A 19,525-nucleotide genomic window follows, 5' to 3' on the forward strand; every position below is an offset into this window, starting at 1 on the left:
CCTTTGTTCTTTATTTTGATAATTACCTCTATTATTTTTTTCCTTTGTATTTTAGGTATATGGGTGTTTTGTCTGTCAGTGTACTGTGCACATGCAGTACCTGACAAGGCCAGAAGAGGGCATCCTATCCCTTGGGACTGGAGTTAAACTGTGAACCACCATAAGGGGCCTGGGAGTTGAATCTGGGTTCTCTGAAGTGTATACAGCCAGTGCTCATCACCTCTGAGGCATCATTTTTCCAGAAGCATCCCCCTTTTTTCTATAACGTCATTGTTTTTGAGACAAGGTCTCACACAGCCCAGACTGGCTTCCAAAGCTTGCTGTGTACTAGAGGCTGACCTTGAGCTCATAAGTGTTGAGATTTTAGGTGCTTTTACCCAGTGGGGCCGTCGTTTTATTGTTGTGTCGGTTATATGAGAACACGTGTCATGACCCACATGTGGAGGGCCACACACATGCCATGACAGTCAGAAGACAACTCCCTGGACTTGGTTCTCTATTTCCACCTCTGTGTGAGTTCAAAGGACAGAACTCAGCTATGAGGTTCAGCGGCAAGTGTCTTTACCACTATGCTCAGCCATTATTACCTGTCTATTGGTGTTTTGGGACAAAACCTCACAGCATAGCACAGCCTAGCCTGAACTCACGCCCATCCTCCTGCCTCAACCTTGGGAGTGCTGGGCATGCGTCAGCATCCTAAGCACTGGGTTTACTCTCATGGAGGAGATGGGGTAGGACTGGCCATCTATAGGACCCAGTATGGTGGTGGTAACTAAGGTCTGATGCTTGTCTAGGCTATCAATCTGGTTGAAGTGTTGTCAGAAAAATATTCTTCCCAGCTTTGATGTTGCGAGACAGGTATGTAATTACTGTCTTCAGGAGGTGGAGGAGCCAGCACTCTAAGCCAGTTTGGACCACATGAGACACTGTCTTACGAAAATGAAGATGTTACATGTGTACTTACCTCCATTTAGGCACCCCAAAACCTCAAACTAATGTTTCCCTATTTCCCCTTATTTTCTGTTGTTGAGATAGACTGTGTAGCCTAGGCTGTCCTTAAACTTGCAAACTCTCCTACCCCAACCTCCCAAATGTTGGAATTCCAGGCATGGTGGCAATGCCTGCTCCCTGCACCTTTTTGTCTTTGTCTTTTCCACCATCTTGAATACCTTTGTGGAATACCTCATATACCTTGTCAGTTTCGAAAGTGGGCCTGCAAGGAAAAATTTGAATATCTCCCTTTCTCCTTCATCCCCACACACAACACTGAGGCTTGGAATGCTTACAGGCTGCCTGTCTGTAGAAGTTCCTGACTCTCCTCCTGGCTTCTCTAAACAGCAAATGGAAGCAGCAGTAGCAGCAGCAGCAGCACACACAGCAACACCCCCAGGGAAATATATCCAGGGAAGCACAGCACTTCGGCTGCTCAGGGGCCGGCCCTTAAGAGGGTTCATTGCTTTTGCTTGTAGGTGGTTTCCCTCTAGGCTCTCATTCTATCTAAAAATTCTGTTTGGCCTTCTGAAATCTGTTCCATTTCTTCTAAAATTGTTATTCCACCTAGCCTGCAGGGGCCATGTTCACTGCGCAATCAAAAACAAGAACAAGAGACTCAATGCCAAAGTTAAAAGCGCCTCAAACACGCCTAGACATATTTATTATACGTCACAAACCTACAGACCCCTCAGTAAACCCTCCTTGGGGCCCGGCCCCAGCAATTTAAAGCTGAAGACCTGGGGTGTAGGTGGCAGGGATAGGGCTAAGTGGGGACTGGCTCTGAAACTGGGGTAGTTCCCCAAAGGGAAAACTGTGTGGGAGGGGCAGAGGTCAGGGCTGACCTGGCTTCTGAGGAGGGCTCAATAAAAAAAATACCATAAACAAATGAGGGGTACAATATACTTTTGCTACCCTTCCTCCAGGCCTCTGCTTTTTAGGGAAGACTTTTTTCCCTGGGCTAGGAAACAGTCTGGACATGCCCCTTCTTTACCATTTTCTGTAGGTTGGAGAGAAATATTAGGGTAGTATTTAGGGGTGCCTAGACTGGGTCCACACTAATTTCTATCATCTCCCCAAAGTCCCTTAAGGCAGAAAAGGCAAGATCTCCCCAAGGGGTGAGGATCTAAATCTCACTCTTAATCTAGATCTAGAAAGTCAAATCCACAAGATTTTAAAATCTGTTCCCTCTCCCAAGAACAAGGTCGGCACAGGGCCATCATAGGTCAGGTCCCAGGTTGGTCCTAGGTTAAGGCAGAGAGTTTAGGAACCGTTCCTCCCTGCTAAATGGAATGCTTGCATGGGATGGTGCTAAGGGTCAGGGCTGAGGCTAGGGCCTCTACAGGGAAATTCTCCATACCTGAAATACCTATGCTGGGCCTTTCCTACAGAAAAGGGGCGCCTGTCAGGGGAACAGGCTGGAACATACCCTTACCTTGCCTTCCCAGAGCAAGGCAGGGGGCAAAAGGAAGAGATAAGGTTGAACCCTCCAGGGGTGGGACACCATCATTTCTATTTTTCTTCCTCCAGTGCCAGGAAAAGCTGGCCTTGCAATCCCCAGAGAAGGAATGGAGTAATATCCTGGCATCTCCTTTCCTTGGGAGACCTGTTTATAAGGGTCCCTAGTGGCCAGGGGCACAACCTTATCCTGGCAGGAGTAGGGCCAGGGGAATGGCTGTGATTCTCAGATGAACTGAGCCTTCACAGCGCTCTCCTGCCATCTCCCTCAGAAATACCTGTGCAGGGTGGTTCCTTTGGAAAAGGGGCAGGGCCTCACCTGATTCCTCCTCCTTGCCTATTACAGGGGTGGGACTGATTGCAAATCCTCTTCCCCCAGATTTCCTGGACAGGGCAGTCTCACAGGAGGGTGGGGAAAGGGTCTCATCCAGGCTTGTCCTCCTTCCTTGGGTGGGGAAGCCCAAGGGGAGGAGTAAGGCCTGATCAGGACTCCTCCTCCATGCTGAAGCTGCTGCGCCGACTGCTGGCCTTGGACACAGCCGGGGATACTGAAGAAAGTAGGGGGTCAGAGGCAGCACGCAGAGGGGAAAGGGCACCCGACAATCCTCCCACAACCCCCTCCTCCTCCATCAGAATGTCCTCTAGCCCTAGGTGGAAGGGGTCTCCCAGGTCCCCCAAGTGGTCACTGGGAAAGTGCAGGTCCAGAAGGGCATCCGAAGGTGGCGCTGGAGGCTGCTGCTGAGGCGCACTCTGGACAGGTCCCCCTGACACATGAAATGTGGTTGTGCTCGCTCTGCTCTCCTCCTCAACGTCCAGCTGCTCTGCCTTGAGGCTGTCGGAAACGGAGCTAGTGGCTAGGGAGAGCAGTCCTGGGGTCGGGGGCACTGGCAGACCATGGATCTGGGCCTGCAGTTCTAGCTCCTGCAAAAAGGAAGGAGTGGGTGCAAAATAAGAGGGGGTTCAAAATCCCTCATGGGTAGAGGAGTGTACTCATGAAAAGGGCAGGCTACTAGGTTCCAATGCAGCCTCTGAACTCCAGAGTCTCAATCTGTACAATGGTACAATGGCGCGTTATTTCACATGGCTGCTTTTGTGAATTAAATGTGTTAGAGAGTATATAGCGCTTGTTACAGTACATAAGATACATGCCATGCGCATTAGCAAATATTCATTGCTACTATTTTTTAATTATTTAGAGAATCTTTCTCTTTCCTTTTTTTTTCTCCCAAACAGGGTCTCACTATGTAGTTCTGGTTGTCCTAAAACTTACTGTGTAAACCAGGCTGGCATTGGAATCACGGAAATCTGCTTCCCTGGGATTAAATGTGTACCTCCATGCTCATCTGAGAATCTCCCTATTTACTTATTGAACTTGCTCTGTAGACCAGGCTGGCCTCGAACTCAGAGATCTGCCTGCCTCTGCTTCCCGAGTGCTGGGATTAAAGGTGTGTGCCACCACTAGGCAGTCAGATTTATTTTTGTATGTATGGGTGGTTAGCCTGCATGTATATGCATCATGTGTATAGTGCTTGTGGAAGCCAGAAGAGGGCATCAGATCCCTTGGAACTGGAGTTACAAATTGTTGTGAGCCACCATTAATAATTTTTTTAAATCAAGGTCTCACTACATAGCCCTGGCCCTTGATCTCACAGATCCACCAGTTTCTGTTCTTGAATGGTACAGCATTAAAGGTGTGGCCCACCATTCTAGGTATCCTTATTAGTCTCATTAATGGTATTATAATTACTTATTATTTCCATCATTATTTGAATTGAGCTGCCCAAAGGGAAAACTTGCCCGTTCTTTCTCTGCCTCCACCTGCTGGAAGTTCCAGCCACCCGCACCATTTTCTCCCTCCAAACCTGAATGCGAAGCTGCAAGCTTCGGTTGGCTTGCTCCAAGGATCGCTGCCGGCTCTCCAGGTCTTTAGAGCGTTGCTGTTCCTTCTGTAATTTGCGGATGTAGTCCACAGATGCCTTTAGGATGGTGCCCTTATTCCAGCGCATCTCCCTGTGGGGCCCAAGAGGGAGGAAAGACCGAGTGCTGCATATGAAGTCTCTTAGGGGACTGTACCAGGTAGATGGAGTATCTGACCACATCACAACTTGAAGTAAACCAAACGGTTAGAATGCTTACAAAAACCCCTCTGCTTGTAATCTTCCACTGGTGGTCATTATACCCTAAAACCATAAAGCCCTCTTGTACCATGACCCCTTCTGTCTCCTTTCCCCCCACTATAGCCAAGGTTGGCCTCTTAGTGTTCACATGGAAAACAATTCTCATCTCAGACCCTGTACTTGAATATGACCTTCACCCGGAGTACTCTCCGTCCACCATGTGGCCCCCTTAATCTTGTCCATCCCTGCTCTTGGTGCTAGGGAAGAAAGAAACACGGGGCCTTCCACACAGTAGGCAAGCACCGTGCTTAGCTATACACACAGCTCCATGTTCAGGCTCTCTCTCTACTCAAGCGTTTCCTTGTCAGCTGAGGCCTGTTCAGTCCTATGCTCCTCACAGTCTGTTTCACCTTCCCAACATTCACCCATCCTCCTTTGGTGGTTTTTAAAAAGTTTTATTGAGATCTATTTACCTTTATGCGTATGGGTGTTTTGCCTGCATGTATGTGTGTGCACCAATAGTGCCTGCCTGTGGCCCACGGAGGCCGGAAAAGGGTATCGGAACTGGAGTCATGGACACCATCTGGGTGCTGGGAATCAAACCCAGGTCTTCTGGAAAAGCAGTCTCTTAACTGCTGAGTCACCTCTTCAACCCCACTGTGTTCTTCCTGTTGTTTTGAAGCTGACCTCAATCTGTAGATCCCCCTGCCTCAGACTACCGAGTGTTGGGATGACAAGCCCCGTTTCTTTCTGTTCATTATGTTCCACAACCCTCATTAGAACATGTGTCATAGATTCTACTTGTCTTTTCTTTTTTGGTTTTACAAGACAGGGTCTCTCTGTGTAACAACCCTGGCTGTCCTAGAACTCTGTAAACCAGGCTGGCTTCAAACCCACAGAGATCCGCCTGCCTGTGCCTTCTGAGTGCTGGGATTAATGGCGGGTGCCCGGCAGGGTTCTACTTGTCTCAACTGTCTACATGCTCCAACTAAAGCATCAGCTCCAAGAGGACAAAGGTCTTCTCCTTTGTGCCCTCTGGTATGCTCAGAGCCTAACAGAGTACCTGCTACAGAGCAAAGGCCCAATAACTAAATCTTGAGTAAGCAAAAAAAAAAGTACTGAATGACTAGAACACTTGTGTTCAACAGGGTGCACATAGGACAAACTGACATGCCTGTTTGCAGTCTGAGGGGCTACAGCCCCCCAGCTAAGAAAAGGCAGAGAGCTCTTTCTGGGGGAGGTATTGTTTTTTTGATGCAGAGTCTCACTCTGTAGCCCAGGATAGTCTAGAACTTATTATGTAGCCCAGGCTGGCCTTCAACTCATGGAAATATTCCTGCCCCAGCTTCCCCAGTGCTGGAATTACAGGTATGAGCCTCAGCATCTGGCTTAGAGAACTTCTGTCTGGGCAAGACTACATGGCAGACACCAAGGAACAACTTTCCTGGTCCACGGTGCTTATTCCACCTCCCATTGGCCTGGGGTCCCCAGCCCAGACTCACGGATCATTGGACTTGGGGATGAGGGTGCCCAGCTCTTTGATCCTATCGTTAATGTTGAATCGCCTGCGTCGTTCAACTTTCAAGAGAGGGGGAGAAAAAGAAAGAGTAGGAAAAAGTCATCAATGGGTAAAAGGAAAGAGAGGAATAGGGGTGCTGGGAGGCTCCCCATGGAAGGCAGCCCTTGAAGCAAGGAGCACGGCAGGGCTGAGTGGCAGGTGGGCAAATGCACCTGCTCTGGGGCTTACTTAGGTTGTGATTGTCTTTCTTCTGTCGCTCCTTCAAAAGGGCCTTTGCCTCGGTTTCTGGAAGAGAGTGAGGGTGGATATCAGGGCTTCTGGATACAGGAAGCAGAGTCCCTGAAGATGCAGAGGTAGGGGCTAGTGGGAGAGGGACAGAAGGTGCGACTTTTCTTAGAAATGGGGGGGTCTTGCTTTGTTGTCCAGGCTGGCCTTGAACACCTGACCTAAGCCATTCTCCTTCTCAGTCTCAAAATTAGCTGCAACTATAGAGTTTAGCCAGAGCCAGACTTGGAGTGATTTTTTTTTAAAGTAGATGTATTTATTTTTATTTTCTGTGTATGGGTTCTTTGCCTTCATACATGAGTGATACCACATGCATGCCTGGAACCCAAAGATGTCAAAAGATGGCTCTGAATCCACTGGAATTGAGTCACAGATAGTTGTGAGCAGTCATGGGAATCAAACCCAGGTCCTCTGCAAGAGCAGCCAGTGCTCTTAACTGACCCGCTGACCCTGACGTCAACAATGATAACGATGATGATGAAATGACAACTTCAACAGCTTCAATTTCTTCTTCTTCTAATTCTTCTCCTCCTCCTTCTTTTCTTCTTTCTTCTCCGCCTCCTCCTTTTCTTCTTTCTTCTCCTCCTCCTTCTGTCTTTTTCTTTTTAAAGACAGGGTCTCAATATATAGCTCATACTGGCCTTAAACCTTCCACGTGCTGGAACCACAATCATGCACCACCATACCTGTTGACTGCTTTCAAAGATGTCTTGAGCCAGGCATGGTAGTTTGTGCCTATAATCCCAGCATTGTGAAGGAGAGGCAGGAAGATCGCTCCAAGTTCAATGCCAGCCTGGGCTATATAGGGAGTTCCAGAACTGGGCATTTGGGCATAGCTCTGTAATTTCAGCACTCAGGAGGCTGAGGCAAAAGGGCTGTTGGGAATCTGAGGTCAGCCTAGGTTACAGAGTGAAACTGTGTCTCAAAAAAATAAACAAAATGCCTCTTTTTGCTAGTTTTTTTTTAATGAAAGCAATGGTGGCACAGGCCTTCTGTTGCACCCAAGAGGAAGTCAGAGAAAATAAGGTGAAAATAGGACCAAGAGTCACATGAGGGAAAAAAAGGGAGAAAAAAAAAGCAGTTGGCTTTGTTTCTCTCCTCTGTGGTACTTGGGATGGAACCTAAGGTCTTCAGATGCTAAGCTATCCTCTGAGCCCCAGCCTCAACCTGTTTCTGAAAAGCTCAAACCCTCTCCCTAGAGTCAGGTCTAGCTCCAGACCTGGCAGTGACAGGGTTTGACTCAAGGGACAGGGTGGGGTACAGGGCCAAGACCCTAGCACTTACCAGAGATCTCCCGTTTGATATTAGGCAGCTCGGCTGGACATGAGTTGCTGACAGTGATGGCCGGTGTGGCCACTCCTTGGCTGCTGTACACATCAAGCAGATTCCCTGAGACAGGCAGCTGCGGACACCAAAGGCACAGCACAGCCTCCTCAAACTCGGGCTCCTGACCCTCATGTATTAAAAGCCAGAGCCCTCTAATGCAAGGACCGGGGATTCCAGAGGACCCCTTTTCCTTCAGGAAGTGTTACATGGTACTTAACAGCAGGAACAGAACCAAGTGAATTTTCTCTGGTTTGTAGGGGCTGGAGTCCACCCACCCAGCCCTTCAAATGCCTCAGTGGTCTTTCTGAAACCCTTCTCCAAAACAACTCCCGGGCTGGCTCTGAGAAGAAAAATGCTGGAAAATCCCAGCTCTCAGGTCTGTCAGTCCTGGTCTGACATTCCAGGCTGTTAGCTGCTTCCAGCACGGCATTCCAAGCCAGCATTCTTGGAACACTCCAACTCAGTCTTTTCAGACGTTGGTAAATTATCATGGCAACATGCCACCCAGGATCTGGCTTTCTGGAGAGTTCCAGCTGAATCCCCAGTCTTAAGTGTGATCACTACTTTAAAAACCATAAGTGCCTACTGGTCCACCCCCACATTCTGATACCTCAGGTGGTCTAGTGTAACTATTTCACAGCTAGTGCGGCTTTTATACCAGCCTAGTTTTTTCCTCTCTCTCTTACATGCTAGATAGAGTCTGGTGCAACACACTTGTATAGAAGTGGACCTAGCCCTAGCCCTTGATGAGCTGTCACATACTGAAATCCCTTTGAGGCTTTCAGATCTGCCTCCTAACTTCTAGCTGTGTCCGAAGCAGTGAGAAGTTAGGATAAAAGTAGAACTTTGTGTGTGTGGTACTGAGGACAGAACCCAGGACCTCATCACAGGCTAGGCAAGCACTCCTCCACTCGGCTGCATCCCCAGCCCCGAACCATTATCATTTCTATATAAGGTGCTAGGCTCCTAGATAAGTTGGGAAAAGCTATAAGATTAACTTGCCAAGGCATGTTCTAGAATCAGATTTGTTATAATGGTAGCTCTCTTGCTCTGGAAAGTTTTATCCATTTATGAGGATCCAGCCTGTTGGCCCAATTCATCACAAGAGACTTGGTACACTCCAAATAGTACAATGTCCAACCACTTGTTACAACCCAAGCCTTTGGTTCCGATGACTACACAGTAGTACCGGAATCCCTTGGGACACTCAAACTGCTACATGATTCCCAATTCTTGGTACTCAGCAGAGCACAGCCCAAGTGCCCAGGTAATAGTATGGCTATAAACTCTCCATACTATATATCTAAGTCTACCGGGGCCACCTCTCCATGAAGTCCAACAAAGGCCCAAGGGCCTAAGCCCCATTTTCAATATAAGGCCTATCTTTCAATCTTAGAATAATGCATGGCAAGGGTCACTCATATACACACAGCCAGTGTGGGTGTGGTCTTCGTGACAGAAGAATGCCATCGTTTTTTAGACCACCTCCCTCTGTAGGGCCTCACCGTGCTGGGGAGCTGCAGCCCTGCAGTGCCTCCGGGAAGATAGCTGAGCATCTCATCGTTGTAACTGGACTCTAGGCTGATGATCTCATCAATGACATCATCAATCTGGGGGAAGAAGTAAATACTGTACAGGGTTAGAAGAACTGGGAGAGGAGGCTGGGGGTGAGAGTAGCTTAATGGTAGAGTGCTGGCCTGGCGTGTACAAGGCCCTGTGTTCTATTCCCAACACCCAGCATTCACACACCACACACACACACACACACACACACACACACACCACCACCACCACCACCACCACCAACAACAACAACAACAACAACAACAACAAAACAACTGGACGTGGGGCATAAGGGAAGGTTACCTACAGACTCTTACCTCCTTCTCTGAGCTGGATCCAATGGTGAGCAGTGCCATGGGGCTGTTAGGAGCACTGCCTGTAGGGCCAGTGGCATGGGCAGTTTCAGGGGCAGGAAGTGGCTGGGCACTGGTAGGCCCTGGTGGTGGAGTGAGGGCCTGGGAAGCCAGCTTGGGCCCAAGTGTGGTAGACAAGTACTGTTTCACCTGCTGCCGGCGAGCTTGCTGCAGGTGGTAGCGGGTGGGGTTCTCCAGATGGGTCTGAACCTATGAAATAAAAGAGAGAGGGAAGGCGAGGAGGCACAAAAGAGAAATAACTGAGCCCCAGCCGACCCTGTAACTCAACAAATTTTAGGCTCATGTGGACAAACTGGGCCTAATATTGAAGAACATCTCAAAAATATTAGTGAATCTGCCAAGACCCTAAACTTCTTTTCCCAGAAATCCTTGAAAACCTCCAAAATCTCCCCAAGCTAATAAGTTCTCTCAAGTTTCTAGTTGACCCTGTCAGAGTCCTCAGAGTTCCCTGCTAAGTGTGATCGCACCCAACAGAACCAGAGACTCTCCCACATACCCTCACGAGTCCAGAAGAAAACCTAAGAAATCATCAACACACTGGCACAAGGGCCGATCACTTAAACACTATCATGACCTGTCCTTAGAACTACATGGACACTGTCCAAAAGTCACCTGGACCGCAGGCCACCCCCTTAGCTCCTAGGATGGCTTCTCAGTCACTAACTCTCAGAGCTTCTGAATCTGTCCTTACCTTGAGCACCTCCCTGGGCACCTGAGCAGGGGGTGGACGACCCAATGTGTGGCCACCAGAGGACACGCCAATCACAGAGATGGCTGGGGAGGCAGGTGCAGGATTGGGGAAGGAAGCAGCTGCTGCCTGTTCCCGCCGCTCACGCCTCTCCTGCTCCTGGGCCTGGGCCCGCATCAGCTGCTGACGCAGCAAGACCCGTGATGAAGCTGATGATGACATGGCAGGGGTCCTGGAGCCCCCTGCAGAAGACGATGCAGACAGTGTAGCTGGGGTGGTTGGTGTGGCCTGCAGTGATATTGGGAGGCTGCGGAATGGGAAATATGGGGTCACAGGTAAGCTAGAAGTCACTTTTCAAACCTAAGGGTCAGTCTGTGCTGGACTAGATCGAGAAACTGTCTTGTTCTGTGTTCCCAGAGCACAATATGTGGGTAGGAGACATAGGTACCAGGCCTGGATGTGGGCCTCAGGAGATGCTGGAACCAGACAAAGTTCCATCACTCAGAGGTCACAGTCTGGCCATTTGTTTCAGGGGAAATAAGACTGTGACCTTCAGTCTTAATGGTGAAGCCTCAGTTGGAGCAGGTTCATAGAGTAAGTGCAGAAGTTGGGCTCTAAGAAAAGGAGTTTCTCGGGAGGCAGATGCAGGTGGATCTCTGAGAGTTCGAGGTCAGCCTGGTCTGGTCTACAGCCAGGACAGCTAGGGCTACATAGAGAAAATCCTGTTTTTTTAAAAAAAGTTTCACCCGGCGGTAGTGGCTCATGCCAGCACTCGAAAGGCAGAAGCAGGCAGATCTCTGTGAGTTCGAGACCAGCCTGGTCTACAGAGCAAGTTCTAGGACAGTCAGGACCACTACATAGAGAAACCCTGTCTCAAAAAAAAAAAAAAAAAACAAAAAGAAAGAAAGAAAAAGAAAAAAATCATTTTGGGCTGGAGAGATGGCTCAGTGGTTAAGAGCACTGGATGTTCATCCAAAGGACCCAGGTTCAATTCCCAGCACCCACATGGCAGCTCACAATTGTCTCTAACTTCAGTTCCAGAAGACCTAACACCCTCACATATATATGCAGGCAACATACCAGTACATAAAAAATAAAAATAAAATCATTTTAAAAAGTTTCTAGTTTGAGCACTTGGGAGACAGAAGCAGGTGGATCTCTGTGAGTTCGAGACCAGTCTGGTCTACAAGAGTGAGTTCCAGGACAGGCTCCAAAGCCACAGAGAAACCCTGTCTTGAAAAACCAAAAAGAAAAAAAAAAGAAAGAAAAGAAAAGGAGTTTCTTTTACTAAAAGGTGGCAAGCTCACGTGGATCTGAAGCTGGAGTGAAGTGGGAACACGAGAGTTGCTAAGCCACATCTGGAGCTCCTAGAAGTGGGCAGCAGGCTCCAGGGCCCCAGACTCCACTTCCTCCCTGCCCAGGCAGGGTTCTGCTGCCAGGAGCCAGTTAGTTTTGAAAATCTCAGAGGTTTCACAATCCTCTCTTCCTGCCCCTCTTCCAGGTCCCCTCCCCTCTCTAAGCGCCCAGGCCGATGACTCAGCACATTTGGTTTTCCACCCACTAGCCTGGAAGCTCCAGGGCTTGGGGGGGGGGGGTGGGCTTGCCAGGTGTGCGAGGGCTGAATAGGGGCTGCACGGCCGTACCCACTGGAGGGCGGGAGCTTAGGAAGGCCACGCCCATCCACGCAGCCAGGCCTGCGAGAATCCCGAGTAGGGAAAACAAGGTAGGGCAGGGTGAGGGCAGGCCAGAGACGCGCTGGCTTGCCCACCTGCTCTCCACCTTCGGGCCTCCAATCCCAGCACAGGGAAAATACAGGCTGCTGAGAAGGGGAGAATGGGTTGGGTGGGCTCAGAGGGCCCTTGGTCTTCAAGTGGGGAGGGGGACCAGGGGAAGGGTCAGTTAAGCCAAGCCTACCTGGAGCGGAGGGGTAGGGGTTGGCTTTTGAGCTCGTAGAAGCTGTCAGGGTCAAGGATGTTTTCTAATTCGATGTCAGCAACAATCCCGGATTCCGGAAGCAAAGAATTGAAGCTGAGGGTGGAGGGAAGGAAGGAGCGGTGGTCAGTGACTGCCAGGAGCTCTAATGCCCTCCCTTCCCCAGCCCCTGAGGCGGGCGCCCCCCCCCCAAGTCCCATATCCTTTCCCTCTTCCCACGCCTCTCTGCTACCCACAGGCTCTTAAGGGTAAGAACAGTAAGAATGCTTGGATCCCAACTCCCTCGCTCCAACAACCACAACCTGGGTTTAAGAGGGGGAATCCAGAGGACTTTGGGAATGACAATTCACTTTGTAGGACTCCAGGCTTTGCATTCAGAGTTCTCCCAGCCCCCACACCCCCTACTGTTTTGCCGACAGATGAATGTGAACCCTCATCTGTATACATGCACACAGAGCAAGTAAGGGCACCCCTCAGGCTGAGAGTCCAATTGTAACTCAAACTGAATGCATCACAAAGAGCACAGGGCTCCCTCATTTACTTTGCATCAGGAGCTACCACTCTGCAAAGGAATTCCAGCCTCAGCCAGAGTTCATAGGCTGCTGATACCCATCCAAATATAAGAATGAAATGAGGAAAGGCTCCCCTCACTCCGCCGGTGAGCATCTTCAAAGAGCGAGTCTGAGTGCACGACCTGCCTGGCCACAGGAGCATCATTCTTTGCTAAGAAGAAACTGCCCTGTCTCCTCCTACTTTTTAAGATAGATCAAAACACACACCCGTTTTCAGTATCAACAATCACTGCCACACAAAACAAGCCATATCTCAGATGAAGGAAGGAGGAAGAGGTCAGCCTAGACTATATGGGGAGGCTTCCTCTCAAAGTAGAAACAAAAAGACACAGGAGCTGGCGTTTGCTTAGCATATACGAGCCCTGCGTTCCACTCACAGCACTGCAACAAAGCAATGTACATTGCTCCCATTTAACTGTGCCCAGCACTGTGACGGTCTCAGCTGTTAGAAGGAATCTAAGATGGTTCTGCTCAGGCCTCCCTGCTGGGTATAAAGGACCCTAGTGTCCAGGCCCAAGACACATACGAGGGTGAATATGTATCCTTGCTGGAAATGTACAGCCCAGTGGTACAGCACTTGCCCACCAAGTGTGGGGCTCTCGGGTCCACCCACCGCATCCCCAAATAATATTCACCCTTGAGTTTAGTCAAGTTTGGAATCCAGAAAGATTGTGACTTCGGTTGGTAAGAAGTCTCTCCCCTGTCTACCAATGGTCTTCCCCTCCTTGCTCACAGATGGGGCTCTAAAACCACCCAGGAAGTTGGGAAGAGGAAGCCAGGAGAGTAGCTGAGTTCAGCACAACCCCGGGCAGAAAGGTGGCGGCCCCCTCCCACACTCCTACACCACTGCACATAAATTGGGGAAAATGGGGGCTGGAGAGGGTAAGGTTGTGGCCAAGGAAGAGCTGGAGTTTCAAAGCAAGGCTAATGGAAGAGGATGAGAAGAGGAGAGACGGAGGACCCACCCAGCCAGGGATGGTGCAATCGGTACTCACTCCAGCTCTAGAGACTGATTCAAGATTACACCCGGGAACTGAGAGACAGGCTGGGAGGGCGAAATAAAAGGAAGAGGGGGTGTGTGGGTAGGGAGTGGGCAGGGCTGGCTGAGAGGCTAGGGTGAGTGGCAGCAGAAACAAGACCCTCCTTTGGGTTCCCAAATAAGGTTTGCGGCCTCCCCCACTCCTACAGCTAAGAGTGAACTATCTATCCCGTCTGCCCGGCCGCCCCGCATTTCAGCTCACACTCAAGACGCGAGGGGCTTCCACTATCCCGGCATTTCTAGACAGACTCCGCGGGCGGGGGGCGCAGAAGGGAAAGGACGGGCCCATCAAGTTGCTCCGCTGGATTATTCTCTCACACACAGAGACACACCCGGCAAATCTGAGACTGCCCCCTAACCCCCCTCCACATTTGTTATTCCCCCAAACACAGCACCGGCGGCTACCGGCAGTCACTAAGTGCCCCAAACAGCACCTCTGCCTCCCAGGATCCTTTCTCCCACACTAAAGGAAAAAGATTCCAGGATTTCCTTAAAATCGGTGCCTTGCCTAACAGTGCGCCCTCCAATTCATCCCTCTGCGACCGACTCAACAATTCCAAATTCAGCTTCTAACCAGTTTCCCAAGTTCAGCTACCTCGGAGTAGTTTTTGTATACTCCACAATGTGCCCCGCTAGACCCGGTCAAGAGCCCCCCAAATCTGATCCTGCCCTCGTCAGCGGACTCACTACTCTTTTAAGCTTTAGTCTAAGCGGGTCAGTACCAGATTTCTGAGGTGCCCACCCAAGATGGGCACCCCGACGTCCTTCAAGCATAGGCCAAGAGTCTCCAATCCCAGTCCGGGGCCCCCCAGTGTTCTGAGGTGAGTAGCCAGAGAACCTCAGTTGTCACTCCCGACCCCAGGTGGCCCCGCACCTGAGCAGCTGGGCCGAGTCGGTTGGCCTGCGCTCTTCCAACAGCACGAACACGGCTCGAGGGCCCTCCGCGCTGGCCTCTACGCCGTCCCGAGCTGACTCGGCTGCATGAGACATGACGCCCGGCCCCGGGCGAGCCCTGCCAGGCCGGTCGGGCCTTGGCCCGGTCCCCCTAACAAAATAAGAGTCCCCCTCCCCCCGCTCGCCACTGCCTCCTCCGTTAAGCCATGGAGCTAGCTCTGCGCGGGCGGGCGGCGTCGGGAAGATGGGATGGGCCGTGAGTCATCACCCGCCCTGAACGGACCGACACCCCCCAATCTAACCCCGGACGACCGCTTGCCTCCCCCTCGTCCTCTTCCCCCTCCTCCCTGAACTGGGGAAACTCCACAGGAAGTGACCGCACAGGGCATGGGAGTCTGGTAGGGCCATACCTCCTGAGCAAGGCAGCCAATTGCTACCGGAAGATCCGAGGGTCCGCCCTAAACCACGACTTCGAGGCGTAGGGAACACCGGGTTTGCACCGCCCTTCGGAGAAGGGAGCCCTTAGGCCACGCCCTCGGCGGCGGAAGCAAATAGGCGAGGAGAGATTTGGCGGAGCCACGCCTTCATTTTGCGTAGCTTCCTGAGCCACACCTCTCTTCTCAAATTATCCCCACGTTCCTTACACCCCCCCCATCCCCAACCCCCATCCCCAACAAGCTATTAAATTGAGTCTTGGGTTTTCTGCGCCTGCGTGGAAAGTCTGCAAGCCGAGCCTTTAGCGGAACCGCGCCGGCTCTCTTAGCCCAGGGGCGTCCCAGACTGCACTCCAACCTCTTTGTACCGGTGTCTTCTCAAGTCACTATATAACCGAGGCAGGAGCAACAGCATTCCTTGAAGATGGTGCTGAAACCATACATACCCTTTCGATGCCCGCGATCCCGCCACGGAACTGGTCTTCCTGAGAGAGCTCTGCCTGTTTTGTTATCTAAAGTGTTTATTGTACTGTGATCATTGTACTACGCAATAGATGGTTAATGAATCTTTTGACAGATGGATGAATGAATGGATGGATGTTAATTAGATCTGGTTCCCAGTGAATGACTTCTGTAATCATAACGAACTATTTGAATAACGCAGGGGACCTGCTCCACTGTGCCTACACTTTCCTGCTCTGTCAATTGGGGGTCACAATGTCTGTTGTCAGAGTTATGAGGATTAGAGAGAAATAATGTGAAAAGGCTAGTCCGCTGTTTTGTATACAATAAATTCCCCAAAATTAGTTGATTTGCTCACTTGTTCACTTATCCAGCATTTAGGAGATGCCTGTGTGTGGCAGATAAATGCAAGGCAGCGTGGACACAGCTGTCCCATCCATAACCTATACACAAAACAAGCCCACCACTTCCCCTTACTGCTTCCCAGCTTCCCAAGACCATCAGTTGATTTCCCCCTAAAGTGGGTGTGCGAGTATAGTAGGACTAGTCTGTAATCACAGTACCAGGGAAATGAAAGCCAGGAGAATCAAATGTTCAAGATCATCCTTAGCTACACCGTCAGCAGCAAAATGAGCCGAGATACACGCAATCCTGCCTCCAAGAAAAAGACTGGAAAGTTCACTGGACTCACAATTTGTGACACTGGTCATCTTAGTTCCCAAATGCCTCCCTTGGTTTAGAAACTTGCACATTTCTTTCTACAGAAAAACATTAGAGTCTTAAGTTATTTTTGAAAATGTTGTTCTGTTTTGTTTTGTTTGAGACAGGATCCATTTTGTAACTCTTGCTGGCCTGAAATTTGTTATGTAAAGCACATGAATTAACAGAAATCTGCTCGCTTTGTACTCTCCAGCACTGGGATTGAAGAGCAAGTGGTAATATTTAGGCCTCTGTACTGGCCTGCCCTTAGGGGCCTAACAGCTGCAGCCATTAAGAGCACTTCCTGTGTACATTTGCTACATCCCCCTTTTAAAAGGTGGGCCTTGCCCACCTCCCACGTCTTTCTCTCTCTCCCTCCCATTCTCTCCCCCCTTCCACCACTCTTGTCCCCAGGGACCAATCTCTGCCCTGCTCTCTCTCCTTCCAATATGCCTCTCATGTGAGCCTTGTTGCATGGTGTGACTTCTCTTCGCCAGGTTTTGTTTTGTTTGGTTTGGTTTTTTTTTTTTTTTTTTTTTTTTTTGGTCTTTCGAGACAAGGTTTCTCTGTAGCTTTGAAGCCTGTCCTGGAACTAGCTCTTGTAGACCAGGGTGGCCTCAAACTCATAGAGATCTGCCTGTCACTGTCTCCCGAGTGCTGGGATTAAATTAGGCATGTGCCACCACCGCCCGACTCTTTTTATAATATGTATTTATTTAGGGTATGTGTGTGGCTATGTGAACCATGTACATGCAAAAGCCTATAGAGTAGCCAAAACCTGGAAACAACCTAAATGCCCCTCGATCAAAGAATGGATTTTTAAAAATGCAATACATTTATACAATGGAGTACTACACAGCACAAAAAAGTGACAGCTTGAATTTTGCAGGAAAATGGATGGAACTAGAAAACATTATTTTGGGCTGGAGAGATGGCTCAGTGGTTAAGAACTTTGCCTGCTCTTCCAAAAGTCCTGAGTTCAATTTCCAGCAACAACATGGTGGCTCACAGCCATCTGTAATAAGACTTGGTGCCCTCTTCTGACCTGCACTGTATACATAATAAATAAATAAATCTTTAAAAAAAGAAAACATCATTTTGAGTGAGGTAACCCAGATACAGAAAGACAATTATTACATATACTCACTCATAAGTGGTTTTTAAACATAAAGCAAAGAAAATCAGCCCACAAAGCACAATCCCAGAGAACTTAGACAACAATGAGGACCCTAAGAGAGACTTACATAGATCTAATCTACATGGAAAGTAGAAAACAGAAAAAGACAAGATCTGAGTAAACTGGGAGCATGGGGACCTTGGGGGAGGGTTGAAGGGAGGAGGGGACAGGCAGGGAGGGGAGCAGAGCTCAATAAACAACATGGGGAAAAAAGCCTATGGAGGTCAGCAGAGAGCACTAGATGCCCTGAAACTGGAATTTCAGGTAGCTGTAAGCCTTCATGTGGATACCGAGAATCAGAACCTGGGTCCTCTATATGAGCAGCAAATGCTCCTAACCACTGATTGATTTCTTCATCATTTCTTATTATTCTGTTAGATATATTTTTCTTTGTCTATTATATGCTAGATATATTTTATGTGTATGAGTTTTTCCTGTATGTGCGTTTGTGCACCAGCTGCATGCCTGGTGCTAAAATCCAGGTCCTCCGGGACGAGCAGCCATGTTCTTAACTGCTGAGTCGTCTTCTCCATCCTCAAGAAGAGACATTGTAATATTGTTATTTTCGATTTTTCAAGACAGGATATCGTTGTGCATCCTTGACTGTCCTAGAATTAGCTCTGTAGAGCAGACTGGCCTAGAACTCACAGAGAAAACTACAATCTGGCCTGGCGGTGGTGGCACACACCTTTAATCTCAGCACCCAGGAGGCAGAGGAAGCAAAGAGGCAGCGCAGAGGTAGGCAGAGCTCTGTGAGTTTGAGGCCAGCTTAGACTACAGAGTGAGTTCCAGGACGGCCCAGGGCTACACAGAGAAACCCTGTCTTGAAAAAAAAGGAAGAAAGGAAGGAAGGAAGGAAGGAAGGAAGGAAGGAAAGAAAAAAGAAAGGTACAATCTGAGCCAGAAGAGGTGATGCTTTCCTGTGGCCCTAATTGTTCAGGAGGCTGAGACAAAAGGATTACTTGAGGTCAAGAGTATGGGTCTAGACTGAGCAAACATAGCCAATACTTCATCTCAAAAATAAATAAGCGGGGCTGGAGAGATGGCTCAGAGGTTAAAAGCATTGCCTGCTCTTCCAAAGGTCCTGAGTTCAATTCCCAGCAACCACATGGTGGCTCACAACCATCTGTAATGGGGTCTGGTGCCCTCTTCTGGCCTGCAGGCATACACACAGACAGAATATTGTATACATAATAAATAAATAAATAAATAAATAAAATAAGCGTTCCAGGACGGCTAGGACTGTTACACAGAGAACTGTCGATAGATAGATAGATAGATAGATAGATAGATAGATAGATAGATAGATAGATAGATAAAGAAGCAAGCTAGATGTGGTAGTGAACACTAAACCCAGCACTCAGGAGGCAGAGGCACATGAATCTCTGTGAGTTCTAGGCCAGTCTGGTTGGTATACAGGGTAAGTTCCAGGAGAGCCAAGCCAATGTAGAAAGACCCTAAGACCCTGTCTCAAAAAACCAAGAGGGCAAACAAAACAAAACAAGACATGGGCTGATAAAAACATGCAAGAAGCTGGATGTGGTGGCACATGCCTTTAATCCCAGCATTTGGAGATGCAGAGGCAAGCGGTTCTCTGTGAGTTCAAGGTCAGTCTGGTCTACAGAGCAAGTTCCAAGACAGCCAGAACTACATAGAGAAACCCTGTCTCAAAAAATGAAAAAAGAAAGAGAGAGAGGGAAAGAAAGAGAGAAAAGAAAAGATGCAACAGTGTGCAAAACTTTCGACAGAAACCAACTACTTACAGTTAATTATTGTCACATACACCCCACCGTTACAAGCACCAGCTTCATATACCTACCTCAGATGTTTCCATGATAAGTGCTTTCCTAAGGCACACCTTGTACAACACACCTACATCTTCTTTCTCTATTTCTTTCTTTCTTCCTTTCTTTCTTTCTTTTTTGTTTTGTTTTGTGAGACAGGGTTTCTCTGTAGCTTTGGTGCCTGTCCTGGAACTAGACCAGGCTGGCCTCGA

The 19,525-nt window shown here is 49.1% G+C and overlaps 1 protein-coding gene across 6 annotated transcripts; it reads right to left on the reverse strand.

Annotated features, from left to right (window-relative positions):
* Positions 1-1,616: 1,616 nt before the first annotated feature.
* On the reverse strand, positions 1,617-15,186 carry Tfe3 (transcription factor binding to IGHM enhancer 3). Of its 6 annotated transcripts, none has more exons than XM_038316905.2 (10): positions 15,168-15,186; positions 12,235-12,348; positions 10,324-10,627; positions 9,576-9,821; positions 9,201-9,305; positions 7,654-7,771; positions 6,313-6,369; positions 6,068-6,143; positions 4,311-4,458; positions 1,617-3,369 (listed from the first exon to the last, which is right to left on the reverse strand). In XM_038316905.2, the coding sequence occupies exons 3-10, from the start codon at positions 10,540-10,542 to the stop codon at positions 2,932-2,934; spliced, it is 1,407 nt and encodes a 468-aa protein (XP_038172833.1). In that variant the 5' UTR covers positions 10,543-10,627; positions 12,235-12,348; positions 15,168-15,186; the 3' UTR covers positions 1,617-2,931. The 6 variants fall into 6 exon arrangements, with proteins under 6 accessions (XP_038172833.1, XP_038172835.1, XP_038172831.1 ...); XM_038316907.2 differs by having other exon boundaries at positions 10,324-10,562; positions 15,168-15,182; XM_038316903.2 differs by lacking the exon at positions 15,168-15,186 and adding an exon at positions 14,738-15,090.
* Between the last annotated feature and the right edge of the window lie 4,339 nt (positions 15,187-19,525).

Source organism: Arvicola amphibius, chromosome X (genome assembly GCF_903992535.2).
Source record: "Arvicola amphibius chromosome X, mArvAmp1.2, whole genome shotgun sequence".
Classification (NCBI taxonomy): Eukaryota; Metazoa; Chordata; class Mammalia; order Rodentia; family Cricetidae; genus Arvicola; species Arvicola amphibius.